Source organism: Pituophis catenifer, unplaced genomic scaffold, assembly GCF_029215685.1.
Source record: "Pituophis catenifer annectens isolate HBS135680 unplaced genomic scaffold, rPitCat1.0.hap2 SCAF_3, whole genome shotgun sequence".
NCBI classification, from domain to species: Eukaryota; Metazoa; Chordata; class Lepidosauria; order Squamata; family Colubridae; genus Pituophis; species Pituophis catenifer.
In genome coordinates this window covers 163,386,454-163,407,465 of record NW_027256883.1, presented here as the reverse complement: position 1 = coordinate 163,407,465, position 21,012 = coordinate 163,386,454, and the positions used below count along the sequence as shown (strand labels likewise).

The following is a 21,012-nucleotide window of genomic DNA, read 5'->3' as shown; positions in this document are numbered from 1 at the left end:
GCGCGAACCCCGCCCAGAGATCTGTGCGATGCCCAGAATGCAATGCGGAGTAGATAAACCGCGGAGGCCCCGCCGGCCATCTTTGTGTCGGCAATCAGGGGGGAGTGATCGCGGTGTGCCTGTGAGTGGGAGCGAGCGTGGGTTGGAGGATATGCTTGAACCGCGTGTGTCTTATGTGAGGCTTCGTGAGGTGTGTGTGTGTGTGTGTGTGTGTGGCCCTGTTCGGCAACAATTACATTCCTTTTTACACGTTGATCTTATTTGATCGGGCCGAGATGTCGCCGCTTTCTCGGCCTGAAATGAAAAGACCCGCTTCTGTGAAGCCCTTGGCGCTGTACAGAGAAGCTTCGGTTTAATGAGCGTGCGGCAGTATTGTCGGAGATGATGAATTGATCAGATAGATGAGGCTGGAGGTTGGAAAGTTCCTCTTCCTAGCCAATGCGTATCGAAGCGATTCTGATCCGGCTTCAGCCGAGGAACTTCTTTTGTTCTGGTGGGCCTTTTATTCTTCGGGCTAGAAGCACCGACGTCCAGCAAAGTCAGGATTCGATTTTCCTTAATCAGCAGCCCTGTGCTGGCGGTTGAGTCTGTTTTCTTTAAAATTTAACAAAAGTTAATGCGCCCAAGAGGCTGGCGATGCTCTAAAGATCGATCTGAGTACGGTATGCGCCTTTGAAAAAAACGATAAAATGGATTTTATCAAAGCACACGGGCGCATGGTGGGTAAGGTGCTGCCTCTTACAGCTCCAAACTAGCTTCCTCTTCAGGAACTAATGTGTGCATACAAGTTTCAGAAGTCGCTTTAAAAATAAATGCTATTTCTAGTATCCAAATTAAAATTCCAACATTAAACAGAATGAGAAATTCCCAGCTATCATGGTCAATAGTGAGGAATCAAGGGAGTTTAAAAAGTTCCAGCAATACCTCTGAAATATCAAAATGTGACCTCACTTGAAACCTTTGTTAAGTTACTGAAATGGGACAAACCCTATCACTAATAACCTTAGTGATATTTCTTATTTTTATTTGTTGGGACAAGAAGGCATTTGTAAATGAGATTAGACCAAGATGAAGACTTGGTATGCATTCCTGGAAAATAATTATGTGTGTATGGAATGCATTTTTGGACATGATAGCGGTTAAAAGACTGAGCTTGTTTAGCCAGCAGCCTGGGTTCAGAACTTGAGTGCTGCATGACAAGGTGATCCCATTACTTGCCCCAGATCCTGCTTACTTAGCATGCAAGTACATAAATAGGTACCAATTCAGTGGGAAGGTAACAACAGCATTCTGTGTACCTCAGCGTATAGTCATGCTAGCCACATGGCCACAGAAGCATCTTCGAACAATACAGGCTCCCTCAGCTAAGAAATAGAGATGAACACCACCCCCTAGAATTGATCATGACTGGACAGAAAACAAATGGAAAGCCTATATTCTGGCTTGTTAAAAAAATTCAAATTTAAAGTGTGGGATCTGGCAATATACTTTTAAAATGTAGCACAATGTATTATCTAGCTTATTGAACTTAAAAATATTTAATTTTTTTAATGTTATTTAAGGTGCATGAGATACTCATATATTTTGCTAAAATTATGCTAGAAATAAATATTTGGGTTCAATGTTTTGGGGGATGTAGTCTTTCCATAATAATAAATGCAGGGGAATATACAGCAAAATTTTGTTTGCTGTGATGGAGAGAAGAAGAAGATTATAAGTAAATTCAAAGCCCCCTGGAAAGTCTGTTTTCTATGTTGGAAGGCTTAAACTAGCAGGAGAAATAATATACACAGAAGTCTTGGCCTTGTGCTTTTTTGAGAATATAAGGAGATAATGTTCAAGGAGTAACCAGTTTGAATCCAACTTTTACATGAATGTAGTACTGTGTTTTCCCCAAAATAAGTCAGGGTCTTATTTTCTTTTGATCCCCCCAAATAAGGGCTTGGCCTTATTATTGGGGGGTCTTATTATTTTGGGGATGCAGGAGGCGTCGAGCATAGGAATGGATGTCCTGTCGCTGCCGTTGCCTCCCCTCCTTGTTCTTCGCGCCAGTCGAGCAGCTCAACACATCAGACCCCACCCCAATGGCAACAGCTGCTTCCCTTCCTCGCCGTCTCTTTATCAAGAGGGGTGGCAGGTGGGGCAGGGAGAAAGCGAGACACCTAGAGCGAGACGTGGCTCCCCTTGCCATCTCTTCTCCCCCCCTCAGTTCAATCAAACTTCTCGAACTCACGAGAAGGCTTTCTTTTACAGCGTGTTTCCCTGGACACAATGGCGAGGAAAGTGATGGAGCTTGAAAGATAAAACGCATGTCCCGCTTCTCACCCGCCCTGCCTGCCACCCACAAATTGCATCCCTAAAAGGGGTGGGTGGCTAAGTGAGGGGCAGGAGCCCTGTCATGCCCGGCGGAGGGGGGTAGAAGAGACAGCCAGGGGAGCCACGTCTCGCTCCATGTGTCTCGCTTCTCTCCGCCCCACCTGCCACCCCTCTTTAGAGACGGCAGGGAAGGGAAGCAGCCAGGCTGCTGTTGCCATTGGGATGGGGATGGGACGTGTTGGACCGCGAGACTTGTTTCTTACCTTTCAAGTTCCGTCGCTTTCCTTGATGTGTCCAGGAAAACACGCTGTAAAAGAAAACCGTATCATGAGTTCGAGAAGTTTGATTGAACTCGCGAGGCTTTCTTTTACACCGTGTTTCCCTGGACACAACGGCGAGGAAAGTGATGGAGCTTGAAAGGTAAGACCTGCATCCCGCTTCTCACCCGCCCCACCTGCCACCCCCAAATTGCATCCCTAAAGGGAGCAGGTGGCTAACCAAGGGGCAGGAGCCCTGCCATGCCCGGTGAGGAGGGGGAAAAGAGATGGCAAAGGGAGCCACGTCTTGCTCCACGCGACTTGCCTCTCCCCTGCCCCATCTACCACCTCTCGATAAAGAGATGGTGGGGAAGGGAAGCAGCCAGGCTGCTGTTGCCATTGGGGTGGGGTGGGATGTGTTGGGCCGCTCAGCTGGCACGAAGAACAGAGGGGAGGGCATGTCCCCCCCGTTCCACCCTCACTTCATTTTGGTTGCGCAGCAAGCAACCAGAGGAAATAGTGGCACCGGCTGCGCATGAATGTAAGAAGTGGGGGGGGGCTTATTTTGCAGGGGTGGTTTATCGCATGCACTGAAAAGCTTGATTGGGCTTATTATCCAGACATGTCTTATTTTCAGGGAAACATGGTAAAAAAAATCTTATTGTAAACTTTATCATTTAGCACAAGGGTTTCCAACCTTTTCTATACCCCGCACCCCTAGAATACTTCCAATATATTCACGCACCCCTTACAAAAGTAAATAATTATATGCATATAATTATGCATATACACTATAATTTTGAAACTTCTAAACCCAAGTTTTCTCACTCCCTGGAATATCCCACACCCCATTGGGAACTCCTAATCTATCAGGACAAGCAAGCTAATTTTAGATAGTGCTTAATTGTAGATTTTTGCAGTTGGTTGGAAAAAATGACTAAAATACGTTTAGCAATATACATTCTTTCTGTCTTGACTGAAATTCTCCCCAAGCAATTTAGAGTGGAAATTTCACATTTGTTTATCTGAAATTTAAGTTTAAAAAAATTAAAAACATATTAGGGTTTTTTTACTCTGCTAGTCATAGGAAACTTTAGAGGCAGTGCCTATCTCCATTTCTGTGAGCCATTAAGCAAGCACTGTGATATGTTAAAACGAGAAGAAATTGACTTCAGATGAATTTTCAATTCAAATCAGCCAGAACTGGCTTGGGAAGTGATTATGTTCCAGATAAGATACAAGATACAAATATATAATAAAACCTTTAATGCTAATTACTGTAACTGAGATGATATAATGCTTAGAATGTTTATTCATGAAATTGCATGATTTAATATTCATATACAAGAAAGAATATAGTTGGTTTGAAACCAAAATGTGAAACAATTATCTGGAATCTACCAAAAAAATCTTTTTGTAGAAAAACAGAAAAATTGCAGCACAGAAACCAGAAGGCAATAATGTGAAAGAAGATAGATGAAAAGATGAATTAAAATGCATATTGAGAGTGGCAAAAAAAAGATCAGCAGAAGAGAATGAGTTGATTCTAAGTGAGTGTTACTGCAGCATGGATTAGTTTAAAAAACTGCAATAGGAGGGAGTTAATACTAAATAATGAAAAAAATGGACAAAAGATAAAATCTTTAAAAATATGGCTTTATATGTGAAGATAAAGGATCAAAAATTAAGTCAATGCAGGAGACAGGAACTGAATAAGTCTGAAAGGTATAGAAACTTGTCTTTTTGGGGTTTCTTATCCTTTTTTTTTAGAGCCAAATTCTCACAACCCATACTTAGCATAGTTAATAATCTAACATGTTTCAAAAGTACCAGACTTAAAACTCCAAGGGAAAATATCAGTTCAATAATGGGTTGGATTTGAGATTCGGTTGTATTGGCAAACTTTGGCTTCAGCTTGCTTTTGTTAAACTTGTCTGCACCCAGCCGTGGCGTTTATAAATGACATCAAGGTGCTTAGTCCCCTTGATCCGTGGCAGTTTTTGTACTTGCAGAACTTTTTAAAAAGGTTATAGAATTGTGTATTTTGGCATTCAGCCTTTGTTCCTGGTTGGCATTCTTTTTGCTCTTGATATAATAGTTTTAATCTTCAGAAGTTGGATCACTCTGTTCTTCTGGGGACTTGTGTTCTGAAGTACTCTATAAGTGTATTAGGAATAATTTAGGAATGAAGTTATATTTGCACTTTGTGTTTGAAAAACATTTTTTTTTTAATTTAATCAATGTTCATATTTTGCTTTGGAGATGTTAACTAAGATACTTTTAGCTAAGATTGTGTAAATTAATACTGTTTATGGTTATGAAGAAGTAGTAGCTTCTTTGGAGGTGAGCCCGAAGTAGATTAGATTCTATTAGTTGAGTCCTCCTAACCAAATATCTGAATTTATTAGGGCTGATATGTTTGGGGCTCAGTCCATTGGCAAAAACAAGCTGTTTTTTTCAAATACAGCACAGTTGAGCTTTTACTAAAATTCAGTGAAGCTGGCTGGTTTAATGGATGATCTGAAAACTAAGCATACAGTAAGCAAAGAGTTAGCATATGGGAAGCAATTACAGGCCGAAGGGAATAAAGCTGCAACATGACCCTGCAAAAATCATTAATGATAGAAGATCCCACCATTCTCTTTACGGGAATATCCACTGTTTGTGGCAGCAGTATGTGGAGATTCTGCAAACAAAGACAAATCATTTTGTCAGCTGTCATTCACTGTTCTGAGAATTGACACTCCCCCTCCCCAACACCTACACACACACACACAAATGTAAATAACTGGTATCTTGCAATGGAATAAAGCTACAGAACTCTCTTGACTTTTTAATGATTCTATCTTTAAAATACTGTAAGTTATATAGCCGGGAACATTTTTTAAAGAACTACCAATTTTTATTGTATTTTAGTTTCTACTTCACTATTGGAATTTAAATATTTATAATATAAAGTTTACAACACTGTTATTATCTACTTTGAATGAAGAAGCTTTTAACACAGACCTGTGATTAAGGATATAATATATTGTCTTAAAAGAAAGCTGGATAAAACTATCTAAACTAACTTGAAGGGAAGGTAGAAAATCGATCTACTGAAAAGGTTTCTGTTCTTATCCTTAGCTCCTCTTCAACCAAAAGAGGCATTTAATGGTCATGCTTACCAATGGCTCCCTCAATGTGGTGGATAGATTCTTTTACAGGATTAACCCAGTGTCTCACAGTAATACCCTTGGAGGTAGGATGCTGAACTGAAGTGTATTTCTTCACAGGCTCTAAACCCTTCAGTGTTCTGCCGTGCTCAAAAACAAAGGACATGCATTAGCAAGAAAGTGTTGCCTTTTGGGCAGAGATAATTGTTGAATGATAAACATTAAGGTGAATTAACATATTTTGTTAATTAACATATTTTGTTAAGTAAAAGTCATAGGATAGGGCTATTTAGCTAAGGAAATTATAGCGCGCTGTTCAAATGTCTGAGAACACTTAGAATTCTAACAGGAATTATTGATCATAGAGTTAAAAAGGGCCATTTAGGCTATGGAGTCTAATCATCTGCTCAGTATGGAAAATAAATTAAACTATCCCTGGTATTGTCGAGTATATGTCTATATACAGTAGTCAAGAGACTGCATTCTAGAGCTTGGAAACATCTGTTATGTTTTCACACATGCATTTGTCTTTGTTCCAAATTGAAAATATTAAATATGTATTTTACATGCCTGATACCAGTTGAAATTTACTCTGAAGAAAAGGAAATGTGGCTTATGTGGACATCATGTGTTTAATGTAAAAATATAATTAATAAATATGATTGGTAGGATTATGACTATGGGCTTATTGATTACACAATGTATATCCTACTGTTGGTTTCATGGCTACAAGAATTGCAGCACTATTAAGAGTATGCATCCACTGGAGTCTGATGCTCGTTTTTTAAATTTAGAAGAATAAAAATTTATGTTTACCCATGGTCATCCAGGAGGGTCTCTTTATGGAGGACTACTTGACTTTTGTTTTTAAGCAGGTCTTCATGGTGATTGTATAGAGAACTGAGGTTAAAATCCAAACTGTCTTTAGAAATCTGCAAATGAGATTGGTAAATGGGGAGCATGTTAATTTACAAGCATAAATTAGGAATAGCATAGTAGAAATGTTTTAAAAGTGAAATAGTTTATGCAAGCTTTTCAAGAATTGCCTGTGTAACAGCAAAACTGAGAAAGCAAAAATTAAGATATGTATTAGGGTAAGAACCTAGTAATAAATGTTCTCAGAATTAAGGTTGTGTAAAGTGGCACTATTTTATATATCTATCCAGATTAGTAGAATGTATCTATACCACAACATAGAAAAGCAAGATGCCCTATCCAGACAGCTGTAATTTATATATCAATATAAGTTGCTTCATTCTACTGTGATTTCTTTTATAGTGAAATTAATGGAAATAATAGAATTAAAAGTATATCAATAATAATGGATTTTTAAAAAATTATATAGTAGTAATAGCTATCTACCTTGGTCATATAGATCTAGATCATATAGAAGCATACTAAAATAGTATAAATACATTTCAGAAATCAAAACATCTCTAGAATTCACTCTTGACACATGGAGTGTTGTTTTTCCCTGTATCAGCTGATTCTCTTAACTGATCCCCATGTTTGTGCCAATTAGTAAAATGTGAGCAAACCCTACTCCCTACTAACACTGATGATGTTGTCTAGTTTGGTAATGAAACATCTTCAAGAAAACCAATCTCAGAAAGTAAATAACTCTTCAGAAGAGTTCTTAATACAATGTAAAATTCTGTAATCTTGGAATGCATTTATATATATATATATATATACGATAACTATATTCTCTAAAATGAAACTATGATAGAATACAACCAAATTATATAAAAGAACCCAGAAATATCTTACAATTTCATTATGAGAAACGCCATGACAAAAAATGTTTAAGAATGAAAGTTTATTTGGAAAGTTCAGTAAACATGAACCAAGAATTTCTAATCAAGTAACTTCATCCATATGTCACAAGTGTATTTAGCATTTTTAAAAATTTGGGCCCATTGATTTTCCAAGAATTCCTTATTCCACAAATAACATATTACTGTCCTAACTTTAATTTGTATAGAATTGAATTGTTAGATTGTATTTCAAATTCAAACAGCTGCTATTGAACATTCTTGAACATTAAAGAATTTCTGTTTCTCTGAAGCTGCTAAACACATCTAGGCCATGTTCTAATCATACATATTTAAACTGAATATACTGACAAGTAATTATATTCAAAATGTAACTGCAAATCCTTAAAGTAGTACTATTAATAATTAACCTATTTAAGGCATTGATTCCTTACTCAGCTTAGAATTTCTAATGAAACATTTCGCCCATTTTCATATTAAGATTACTCCATATCATCTGTTTCTCATGTAAATCGAGTTCAATTTTTTTACAGCTTCCCTGTTAATGCATCTAGAAGCTTTCAAAGCTAGAAAGGTGTACATCTGTTTGATAAAAATTGACCCAAGGACTTGCCAAAATTTCCAAAGACTCACTGACTCTTTAAATAAATCCCAAGCAGATAGTAAATTTTTATTCCAAACAAACATTTTATCAAAATGAAGTGTCCTTTGAAGTTCCCAAGGTCGGTCTAATACACATAACATTTCTAAGGCATTTTAAAGAAGGGATAATAAGGGGCTAAATAATAAAGAAAAGAGAAGACACCTTGAAAAACAACAAAGACAGCAATATCATTTCTTTTTTACCTCGGGTTCTGAGTACCAGACTTCTCTCCTAATGCTTGCCAAAGTTGCTGTTCCATGTAGCCGATTCCAGGTGTCTTGTTGCTGAGAAAGATGGGAGGGCATGCCATAGGAGGTTTTCTGGATCAATAAGAATGATACTAAACTTATACTGACTCCATAAAAAGATAAAACTTAACTGAACTGCTTACTATTTATAATAACTTCCAATATTGTCTATTGAAGTTGGGATCCAAGGACCCCAGGACATTAGAATCATCAAATACATGCCAGTTGCCAAATATCTAAATTTTCATTACATGGCCATGGGGACACGGCAACAGTCATAAATCAGTTTTTTTAGTGCTGTTGTAACTTTGGTCACTAAATGAATGGTTGTAAGTTGAGACTACCTATACACAGGTTTTTCTAATCAGTAAAAAAGTCAACATAGCAACAAATTTCAGCAGATGGATAATATCAAACCATTCTTGCTTTAAAAGGAAATCTAAAATGTTATATAGAACTGCCCTTGTGTTTTTAAGATTGCATGTTACAAAGGATTCTTAACGTATTTTAGGCAGTCTTCTTCAACCTGTTACCTCCAGAGAAGCTGGAATAAAATGCAAAAACATCTTGCGAAACTATTAGCATAGAAGTCTGAGTCTTGCAGTCTTAACACCTCTGAAGGGCATCACGTTGGAGAAGACTGAAGTTAATTTACCTACTTGGTAACATCCCAAAACTGATTGCTTGACTTGGAGAAAACTGATTGGTTGGTTTGACTCAGATTTGACCAATTAAATCTTTGGTACACATTCTGACAGAGGTTCTATTGTTATGTTTTACAGTAGTTCAGTGTTTTCTTGTCTTTCCATTTTTCCTAATCCCCTTGTTTAAGGAAGTTCTCATTACCTCAGTGAAATATAAACATACTTATAATAATCGCTTTGTGCTCTTTTCATGTTTTGTATTTTTATAAACAACATTATAGCAAGTGAAGTCATGTAATTTTGACAATTTGGATCTCTTTTATCCTTTGCCTCCGAATCTATTTTTCTTGTTCATTTTGATTTAATAGTCTGGGTGGAACGCCTATTTCTCTATATATAATTAATATGAGTCATTAAGGGGCAGTAATTGTCTGAAAAGCAAGAAAAATAGGATATATCTTCCAGATGTGCATTTTGCACATACTAGATATATTTAGGGCTATTTTTAAAGCCAGACCTCCACATTTTATCCTGTATTAATAAACATCATAAAATGTGTATCTCAAGTTCAAAAGTAGTTTCCAGCATCATCTGTAAAACATTAAGAAGCTAAAGGGAGGCTGCCCTATCATTGAGTTCACAGCATCTGGCTTCTAAATTTCATTAGGATAAACTAACTGCATCACAATGCAAATGCTTTATATATTTTAAAGAAAAAAAATAAAGGGATCGCTCTTACCTGTGCATTCCCATTACCACTGTATGTATTTTCATTTTCGTAATGAGGGAATGAAAAAGAGTTCCTAGCGGGTGACATACTCCAGTCTTTCTCAGCAGTAGGGTTGCCAGCTGTCAATTGCGGATGCCGATTTCTCTCCCCGCGTGTCAAGTTTTGTTTAGGATATGATGGCGGTTGCTAGGCGACGGGGTCTTTTAGAGTCTTCCGGTCACTACGTATCAAAGCGCCCTCTAATGGCTGGAAAGAAAAGCGGAGCTCTTGCGAGGCGGAAAGAAACCACAAAAACGGCGCGGGGCAGGAAAGGACAGAATCCAGCACGCGCTTTATGCTCCAAATGAAATAAAGAAAAATCCGCCTTTATAAGGATACTTATAAAGTCCAACCCCCCTTTCCTTCATGTTTACGGCCCATCAGGTTTAAGCGTATTGGAATAGCTCTGAAAGACTTTTTAACAATTCTCTCCTCTCCTACACCCCCCAGCGGGATTACTCCGAAGAGTTAGTCCCAAGTGAACCGAAACATTAAGGCAGCGCCAGGCAAACACCAAAATGAGAAGCGAGGCACCCCGTTTAATAGTCTCAGAACCCGAGAATAACTTGGGGTAAAAGGAGCGCGCTCCCAGGAACCGGCAAAGCGAGGGGCGAAGAGAGTCGGGTTGCTGGCCGCTCCTGAGTCGAGAACGGCTGCCCCCAAAGCGCCACCCGCTACCCGGCTCAGGATTGGATCGTTAGTGCAGCGCGCGTGGCTTGAGCGACTCCGGCGAGGCCTTGCTGGGGGCCGCTGAAGGAGCGCTTCGAAAGCAAACGGCTTTTCCTTCGTCGCGCGCCTCTCGAGCCTCAGGTGCTCCTCGGCCTCGGGAGGGCCGCGCGGCGGAGGCAGCTGCCGTTGCTAGGCAGCGAGGTGTGGGCGGTCCGAGGGGGCGGGGCGGGCTCCTGCATCCCTTTCTGCCCCAGAGCGCGGCTACCGTCGCACCTGAGTCGGTGACTGCCTGCCCGAGGCGCAGCGCGACTACCGGCTCTTCGCTGTTTCTGCTGCGCCACGATGGCTGGGGCTGGCAGGCTCCATCCCGCTGAGGGGATAACCAGATGCTGCTGCTGCTGCGTCCACCCTGTTGGGATCGGCTGGAGGCGCCTGCCGCTCCTTCTGCTCTGCCTGTTGTTGCTGCTTTGGGCGGGCGACGCTACCCAGGGGGAGAATCTCCACGCCTGCAAAGAGGTACCCGCGGAGGGACAGGGTGACATCTTACTCTCTCTGCGTGGGGAGCGGGGAAGCGCGTGGGGGGGGGGGCGCATCTGTGATCAGGTCGCAAGAGTGGAATCGGGAGATCCTACCTACCTTAAAACCATTGGCGAAATATCCTTGTGTACGTCCTGCGCCCCCCCCTCCAAAAAAAACAAAAAACCACTCTCCCATCAAAGTAGAGGAAAAGCCACTCTAGCTGCGCCCCGCTTCTTTCACTTAGGTCTGAATGAGGAAAACCAAAAGCTTTGGCAGATTTTGATTGAGATGGGCATTGGGCAAACATTATAAACATCTGGCTCCCCTCCCCAAATATTTTGGACAACTAACACCATTTAGGATCAATTTCTATTTAATGGGCTAACTGTGTGTGTGTGTGTGTGTGTGTGTGTGTGTGTGTGTGTGTGTTAAGTGTGTTAAGTGTGGAAGTAAACTAACTTCATACCATTGCCTCCCTTAAAGGTGGAGACTTCAAAATGAGCAAAATTTTGGACAGCAATGAATCAGCAGTGGGGCTGAGTTTCCTTAAATCATTGCCCTCTGAATTTTGTACATGCTGCCTGTGAGACCTCTTTGTAATCCCCATAGAAATGGTCAGGCATTGATGCTCTCTAAAGACCCACCCATTCTACCTCAAATGTAGCCATTTATTGCATATTTATGGGCTTTTGCTTAAAGATGTGTTAGCCTTTAAGATGTAGCTGTGTTCCCTGTCATTTAACAATCTCGTTGGCCTAAGCAAATGTTCTAAAAGCAACAGCGATACCTGCCTTGGCTTAAAGCAAAGGAAATTGCTAGAATACAACTTGCAAAGCAGAAGAGAAAGTCTGTCTTTCAACTGCTGCTTAACTTTCTAGCGCATGAATATTTGTTTGGCTGGATCCCACACCCACTACGTGCTATCTGCAATTTACCTTGGGAAATTGACCAAATGTTTGCCTATTTTTTCCTTTCAGGTTACGTGGCAGGTTGTCATTGAGTCAGACAGTACTAACTTCCTTGTAGGTTAATACAGCAATACCTTAATGTCTTCTGAGCTTGTTTTTGTTTCTTTTTGAAGGATATGAAGTATGGGAATGAAACTAAATACAGTGAAATAAAATGGGGTAAAATAATTATAGTAAAAGAGCAGCCAGGCGCATGAGAGTTAATACCCTTGTATTTGCTTCTGTTATACAGACTGTTGTGTATGTAGATTTTGGGCAGGCAGTTTGAATTAACTGACCATCAGCTGATTGGCTGACCACCACAGCTGCAAGGTATATAAAGGGAGCTGTTTCCCCTAGTCAGTTGCTGGGTTCTCACCCTACAACTTAACATTGGCGATGAAGGTGGGATTTTGAGGCCAGAAGCCACGGAAAGAGCTGAAGCCACGAGCCGATGAGAGAGCTGCAAACCCAAATCCAGCCAGGCGAGCGAGCGGAGTACTTGGAGAATCTACCAACGATGTCTGCCTACGTACCGCCAGCGCCTTTCAACCCTGCGGAAGAGAAGTGGGGATACTACATGTCCCACTTCGAATGCTTCCTGATGGCCAGCGACCTACAGGGGCTACCCGACGTACAGAAGAAGGCCCTGTTCCTGAGCCATTGTGGACCCAAGGTGTTATGAGGCCCTGTCGGAACCGAACTCGGTCCACACCATCTCGTGGCAAACGCTTCAGACACTGCTGAAGGACTACTATTCCCCAATGCCATCAAAGAACGTGCAGCGTTTCGACTTCCGGCAATGGCTGCAACACGAGGGAGAATCGATCAGCGAGTACGTCGCTGCCCTGCGCAAGGCCGCAAACCAGTGTGAGTACCGAGACCTCGATGAGATGCTGCTAGAGCAACTAATCTGCGGAGTGAGAGATATTCGCTTGCAGAAAAGGTTGCTCACGAAGACAAATCTCACGCTACACATCGCACTGGACGAGGCGAGGGCTCATGAATCTTCCTCCAAGGCAGCCGAGAGACTACAAGGGTCGGCACAGAGCAGAACAGCACAGAAGTCGGCCCCAGTTCACCAGGAAACCGTAGGCACAGGAAGCGAGGAAGAGTTGGACGAGGAGATCTGCCGGACCGAACAGGACCAGCAGGACCGGTGAGGCCATCGAGATGCCTGTGCCAGTTGTGGGGGATCCTATCCGCACCAGACCCGCAATTTGCCAGCAATGCAAGCGGAAGGGACACATCGCTAGAGCCTGCAGAGCCAAGCAGAACCCCCAGTACAAGCCGCAGAGCAACGCTAGCCAATCAGAGACGGTGCAGCGGATAAGAACCAATCCAAAGGGCAGCTACAGGAAGAGCGCAAAATCCGAGGATCTCGAGGCCTGCATCATTCGAATTGGCCGGACCTGCACATCCCCCGGGGAGAAGACCTACACGACGGTCGACATCGAGGGGCATGAGTGCATAATGGAGATCGACACTGGATCCCCAATTACCCTCATGTCCTGGGACAAACTGAAGAAGGCCATCCCCATAATCCAGAGATGGCAACTACAGCACCAGCGGCTGGGACTGCGCGATTACCAGGGGAACCGCATCCCCGTGGAAGGAATTGGTGAGTTCCAGGTGGAGTACGGGGAATTCCGGGACAAGCTTCCCCTCACCATGGTCAGCGGAAAGCTCCCAAGCCTCCTGGGCATGGACTGGTTCAGAGCCCTGGGCATGGGATTCACCGGAGTCCGCAACGTGCGAAGCACCCTGAAGGATGACCTGATGAAGGAGTTCCAGGATGTGTTCGACGAGCGGCTCGGCAAGTATGCGGGGACCCCTATTTCATTCAACCTCGACCCCAATATTGCCCCCATCCGGCTGAAACCCAGGAGGGTCCCTTTCACCCTAAAGCCCAAGATGGAACTGGACAAATTAATCAAGCAGGGGGTGTTAGTGCCAGTCGATCATGCCCGATGGGAGACCCCAATTGTGACCCCCATTAAGCCGGACGGGTCTGTGTGCATCTGTGCAGACTATAAGTGTACGATCAATAAGGCCCTGCAACAGAGCGCTTACCCAGTTCCGATCGTACACCATCTGCTGCATTCCCTAGGGCCAGGCAAGATTTTTGCTAAACTCGATCTTGCGCAGGCGTATCAGCAGTTGCGCTGATGGCGCTACCGCAGAGGCACAGACTATAGTAACACATAGAGGTGCCTTCAAGTGTACCAGACTCCAATTCGGAGTCAGCATAGCCCCAGGACTGTTCCAGAGCACCATGGAACGACTGTTACAGGGGATACCCAGGGTGGTCCCGAATTTGATGATGTGCTCATCACCGCAGAAGACGAACAGCAACTAGGGGAGAGACTGAGACACATACTAGAGAAATTCAGAAGTGCAGGACTCAGGGTCAAACAACAAGTGCATGATCGCAGTCCCTTCTGTGGAGTTCTTGGAGTATCGGGTAGACCGGACTGGCATACACCCTACCGAGAGCAAGATTAAGGCGATCCAAGAGGCCCCCACCCCCAAAGACAAGGCGGAACTACAAGCGTTCCTGGGACTATTGAACCTTTACACAATTTTTCTAAGGGACAAGGCAACAGTAGCGGAGTCCCTACACAGACTGTTGGCCAAAAAGTCCAAATGGGTTTGGGGGAAGGCTGAGGCTACTGCGTTTGCTGCCGTAAAGAAATTCCTGTCGGCTGAGAGTTTTCTAATTCAGTACAACTCTACACTTCCCCTAGTGCTAGTCTGTGACGCGTCCCCCTTCGGCGTGGGGGCCGTCCTGAGCCATAGACTACCAAACGATCTAGAGGTGCCCATCGCCTACTACTCCCAGACTCTTTCGAGCGCCAAACGGAATTACAGTCAACTTGACAAGGAGGCCCTGGCAGCGGTCTCAGGAGTCAAGAAGTTCCACAAATACCTGTTCAACAGAGACTTCGAACTCATCACAGACCATCGCCCCCTCCTGGGTCTCATCGCAGGGGACCGACCACACCGGCAGCCCTGTCTCCCAGGATGACACGCTGGGCCATCTTCCTGGCAGCCGACTCCTATCGCCTGGTACATCGACCAGGGCTGAGCATGGGCAATGCTGACGCCCTCAGCTGTTGCCTGTTACCAGACAGGATAGAGGACCCCACACCCGGAGTTCCAGTCCTGCTGATTGACGTCTTGGACTCAGGGCCCATCACTTCAGCAGAGGTGGCGAGGGCTTCAACCAGAGGCTATGTGATAAGGAAAGTCACGAGTTGGGTCACGAGGCGGTGGCTGGAAAAGACTGAGCGCGGGGAATTCAAATATTTCGCTAACAAAAAGGGTGAACTGACTATGCAAGGGGGTTGTCTATTGTGGGGCGATCGGGTCATTGTTCCCTTGTGCCTAAGGGAAAAGGTTTTGAATCTGTTGCATGAGGGGCACCCCGGGATTGTAAGGATGAAGGGGTTAGCTAGGAGTTACGTCTGGTGGCTCCTAATGGATAAAGACATCACTGAGTGGGTAGGGAAGTGCCAGCCCTGCCAGGAGTCTAGGCCAGACCCCCCCACAGCACCGGTCAGGGAATGGGAACGGCCCCAGGGTCCCTGGTCCAGGATCCATATAGATTTCGCTGGCCCATTCCATGGGCAGGTATTCATGGTTGTCGTGGACACTTTCTCAAAGTGGTTGGAGATCAGACTCATGAAAACCACTACCACTGACACCGTCATTAGAGAGCTAAGGCAATTGTTCGCCACCCATGGCTTACCGGACACCTTAGTCTCAGACAATGGGCCCCAGTTCATGGCCACGCAGTTTGAGGGGTACCTAGCAGAGTTGGGGATCAAGACACATACTATCAGCCCCGTTTCATCTGACTAGCAATGGATTGGTAGAGAGATTTGTGAGAACAGCTAAGGAAACTATCTCATGCCTAGGCCCAGGGGACTGGCAGGAACGGATAGACAAATTCTTAACGGCCCAACATGCCACACCATGCACCGCCCCATCGCGGAAGATCGGTCAGCCAAAGAAGTTGCCGCCCACAACGAATTCTCGGAGGTTCCATTGGCGGAGCAGGGAGAAACAGGGAGTTCCTCCGACCTGCTCGACGCCACACCTCCAACTGAACTGCGGACACACCCTGGTCATCTGGGGGACTACGTATGCTAATATCCAACCCAAGTGACTTCTGGGAGGGGAGGAGTGTTGTGTATGTAGATTTTGGGCGGGCAGTTTGAATTAACTGACCGTCAGCTGATTGGCTGACCACCACAGCTGCAAGGTATATAAAGGGAGCTGTTTCCCCTGGTCAGTTGCTGGGTTCGCACCCTACAATAAAGAGCTGTTGTCACTCACTGCTTGGCTTGCTGAGTCCTCATTCACTCAACTTAACACCGACGATTGTTGCATTCCAGAGGCTGAAATGGGTGAGGCTAGTGACACCTCTTGCCATATGGTTCGCTTTTTAAAGTTGCGTTGGAAATGCCACTTTTCTGAATTTATTGAAAAGAGTATTTTTTTCCTATTGCAGCTTTATGAGTAGCTTCTTAGATTTTTTTCAACTCATTACACTGAAAATTGTACCACGTCAAAAGTTATTGCAATTGCCAGAAAGGACTTTCTGAAGCTGAATTTGCTAACCTTTGTCAACCTAGTGCCCTGCTGTTTTGGAACTTCAATTGCCATAATTCCCAGCCAACTTACTAACAGCTATGCCAGTTGAGAAATGCGGTTTTATCAGAGCTAAAGGGTAGCTAGTTGAGGAAAGCTTACAGTGAAATCTTATATATACATTATGCATATATGTATCTATAAAATATACAGATTGCTTTTTATTTTATTACTGCTTATGCAGTAATCATTTCTTTGTTTTCTTTATTTATTGGCAATACAATAGTTCAAAATAAACAAACTTTCAATCTTTAACAATACTGTAAGCTGAAAGTAAAGGAGTATCCATGGGCAGAAGGTCAGGGGTAAGAAGGTCAGAGGACCTGTTTCTCGTTTATGTGTGTTACATGGTGAATATATATAAAAGGAACAGGTCTTTTGTTGTGTTATGGTCACCATTTTAACTTTCTAACCACGAAAGACTCTTCTGGTTGAAGATGTTCATTTGTTAGTTGATAGTGGTGAGCACAGCAAAAAGATTACTTTGACGTGGGTCGATACCCATGATGACGAACCTATGGCACGCGTGCCACAGGTGGCACTCAGCGCCCTCTCTGTGGGCATGCGAGCCATCACCTCAGTTTAGCTCTGCCACACATGCGCGCATGCCTCCCACCAGCCAACTGGTCATCGGGTCACCGCCGCACATGCGTGGGGGATGTGGCATGTGAAAGGGGCCGCACATGCATGCACGGGGGCAGGGTGCATGCGCAGGGGTGCATGCGCATTGCAGTTTGGAGGTTCAGGCATGCATGTGCGCTTTGGGCACTCGGTCACAATTACATAAAAATAAATATTCAGTTTAACTATGGCATCAAAAATTCTTACCATTTCAATTGTCCAAAAGTTTATTTTATTAAAAGCGCTGCTTACTGAAGAAATTTAATTTCCTCAGAAACAAGTTCCAATTAAATGTTAGAGATTTATTCCAAATCATTTCAGGTTCACATACAAAAATATAATGTGACTCCTGTTGAAGGTGAGTCCCTTGGAAGATTAGTGGAACTTTTCCCAAAGAGAATGTGCTTTGGCTAATGGCCAGATGGCTCAATGATTAACTTGGCAATTACATTATGTACTTAGGTTTTCATTTGATAAAAAGACTTTTATTAATTACTTCCTTTTTAACTGGTCAAATAAGATGATTAAAATTAAATAGCAAGCAGTGCACTGCGGGCTTTTTTTTTTACTTGCAAGATCTGCACAGCTTTTGACCCATCCAGGTAATGCTACCCTTATGGTAGGTACTAGGAGTTGCCAAGTTTTAATAACTTTCACAGTTTTGGAGTTTAGGGTAGAAAAAAAGGTTTCTTAAAGCCTAGATGGGAGCACTACTCTGCAAGTCTGCCTTCTGCAGCAAACCTAGATGGAGAGAATTGGTTCTCATTACTTACCTGTGCTTAGCTTTTATTATTAATGATATCATATGAATGGTATATAAATATCTCATCAACTTCATGCCTGAAATGGAAATGATATACAGTAGTTGTTTTTAGTGTACTGAGAAAAGTAAAGTAATAATAAATGCATTTAAGGACAACACATGTCATTTAAGGGTTTCAAGTTATGGCAAGATTAGTTCTGCCTGCAGATGTTCTGGAGCCATGGGAGCAGCTAGATGCATTTTGCAAAGGCCCTTATTTCCAGCCAGTGGAGGATTGCCACCAAGTTTCAGCAGATAGACTTATGTGGGCCACCCCAGCCATGCTGAGCATGGTGGGCCAAGAGTAAAAGAAGATTTTGTCTGACAGGTTCAGTTTAGAATAGCAGGACTTGAAAGAGCACTTCTTGAAAGCATCACTTAAGGGGGTAGAAAGAAAGCGACGAGGAAAATGAAGGGCAACATGGATTTTTTTCAGCTAATTCCCTATTTAGGATTGTAGCCATGGGAGAGTAAAGCATTGTTCCAAATCCTATCATAACTGTTCAATTATCTTTAGATAAGAGAGAAAAATAAGAGGTGGGAATAGAGAAAGTAAGCTTCTAATCCTGTGGTTGCTGTTTTAAAAAAATAAGGATTTGGGCAATATTCGCTGGGAGTGTTGACAATGACATTTGGAATATATCAGATTAGAAAGTTTTAAGAACGAAACAGACAAAAACAATGGTCTGTTCCTGTGCCTCCAACATCTGTATATATGGAATTTCATGCTGGCCTAGAAACCAAGAGACTCTGAGCTCCAGTCTTCCTTTAGGCATGAAACTAAGTTGGGGGACTTAGAGCCAGTCATTCTCTCTCAGCCTAAATTGTTTCTCAGAGTTATTGTTGTGGGGAAAATAGAAAGCAGAAGTACTAAGTATGTTCCCCATCTTTTATTTACTACAATATATAAAAGGCAGGATAAAAATATAAGAAAAATCAAGAAAAAAGAGCCAAAATCATAAGAGCAAATTGTTCAAACTACTGCAATCAAGGCCAGAATTGAAAAATCATTAAATGATTCAAAGTGCAGATTGTGCAAAGAGGCAGAAGAAATAGCAGCTCATATATGGAGCTCATGCAAGAAAATAGCACAAACTGATAATAAACAACAACATAACACAGTCGCCGGAATGATTCACTGGAACATCTATAAAAGTTATCATGTGCTAGTAATAAAAAAATTGATGGGAACATAGAGTTGAAAAACTATCAAAGATGAGCAGGTTAAAATATTGTGGAATTTCCAAACACAAATTGATAAAGGTCTTGGCTGATAACATACCAGATTTAACTGTGGTTGAAAGGAAGAAAGTGTGGATAATTGATGTGATAATACCAGGGGATATACAGTAGAATAGAAGATAACGCATTGGAGAAGATCATAAAGTGCAGATCATCCTCAACATATGACAAAATTCCATCAATCGATTACAAAAGGCAACATTGCTTGGATCCGCACATGTACTACACTGATAGATTATGACGTCCTAGGTTCTTGGGAAGAACTTGATGTGGATGAAGGCCAAAACTAGCTAAAGAAGTGACAGCTGTGATTTCACATTTGTGTAAATAATAATAGGTTTGCAAAATAGGCAAAGTAATAGAAAATGAGGAAGCTAAAGTGCTTTTGCTTTAGTATTCCAACAGCAAAAACTGGAAAAAACTAACAAAAAATAAACCTGCAAATAGAAATAGAACAACTACATCAAAAGAAAACAAAAATAGTACCAGTAGTAATAGGTGCCTTGGATTCAATCCCAAAACATCTGGAGCACTACTTGAAGACTATCCTCATTGACAAAATCACTATCAATCAATTGCAAAAGGCAGCTTCACTTGGAATAGCTTACAGCCTATGATAGTATCTTTAACATCATCAAACATCAATATCTGCCTATTCAAGGTCCTTGGGAAAGATCTGATAGGATAAAAATGCCAAATCCAGTCTAAATATCTGGCTGATTGTGCAACCAATCTATCATAATAGATTATTTGGATTTGTGGGTTATAGTATAATCAGTAGATGGCATAGGGACTGGAAGGTATGTGATATGCCACAACCAAATATAAATAAAAATTAGAAAGGATTATGTTAGTATTTTAAATAAATAAATAAATTACTTATATTAACACCTTTGTATTTATAGCCTAGACAAGTGAAAGTTAAGGCAGTTTATCAAACATTTAGAGAATCTTGGTCGCATTAATTTCTATCCTGCTCTTTACTGTTAAAGGTTCCCAGAGTAAGGCAATCCCTGTAGTTAGATTTACAACCTACAAAGATAAGACACAGAAAGAAAAGTTGATGGGCTGTACCAAGGAAAATAAGGATCTCAGTCAACAGTTATTAATGTTTACTGGCTCTTCTAATAATTGTGAAGGAACTGAGGCCCTCAGGCAAGGTTCAGAATAGATGATGCTGTTGTTCTTGCTGACAAGTCAGAGAGAGGGGATGCCCCAGTGGAGCTGGTAGCAATCTCAGCAAGTGGAGATGTCACTTCTTTGCTGTTTTCTGTCCCCTTCAGCTTTTCTAGGAAAAAATTAGAAGTCGTGAGAAATAATAGTAAATTAACGAATAGAAATGGACATGTTTGGGTTCTTCAAAATGTCCATAGATAAAGCAGAGCAACTACAAAGCTTACTTTCCAAAACGTTCATGGACTAATTTCCCTTTTTCTGAATTAAAAATATTTTTAAAAAATATTGTTGTTTGTTTCAGTAGGTTGTAGCCGTCTACTTAAGCATCCTTCCCTCTGGAAATGATTTTGCAATCCCTAACAGATACATTTAAGATAAATGTATAGTAATAATAAGGCATTAGGATATATTTAGTATCCTAATAAGTCTCATGATCATTGTTTTTATTATTGATATATGTTGATATGTTTTTCCTTTTATTTTTATGGAATATATTATAATCTTGATTAAATAAACTAAGTGTGTTATTTGGCATTAATAGTTGCAATATACATCCATTCCCAATAAATGAAT

The 21,012-nt window shown here is 42.0% G+C and overlaps 1 protein-coding gene and 1 non-coding gene across 2 annotated transcripts; one reads left to right on the top strand and one right to left on the bottom strand.

Moving 5' to 3' along the window:
* The first annotated feature begins 117 nt into the window (after window positions 1–117).
* On the top strand, window positions 118–465 carry LOC139316089 (small Cajal body-specific RNA 2). Its single transcript, XR_011600339.1, has one exon. It is a non-coding gene; the product is annotated as a small Cajal body-specific RNA 2 (non-coding RNA).
* Window positions 466–5,139: 4,674 nt separating this feature from the next.
* On the bottom strand, window positions 5,140–9,855 carry CFAP276 (cilia and flagella associated protein 276). The gene is made up of 5 exons (XM_070939681.1): window positions 9,778–9,855; window positions 8,350–8,466; window positions 6,545–6,660; window positions 5,741–5,868; window positions 5,140–5,259 (listed from the first exon to the last, which is right to left on the bottom strand). Exons 1-5 carry the CDS (start codon window positions 9,853–9,855, stop codon window positions 5,189–5,191), a joined length of 510 nt encoding a protein of 169 aa, XP_070795782.1. The 3' UTR covers window positions 5,140–5,188.
* Window positions 9,856–21,012: the final 11,157 nt, after the last annotated feature.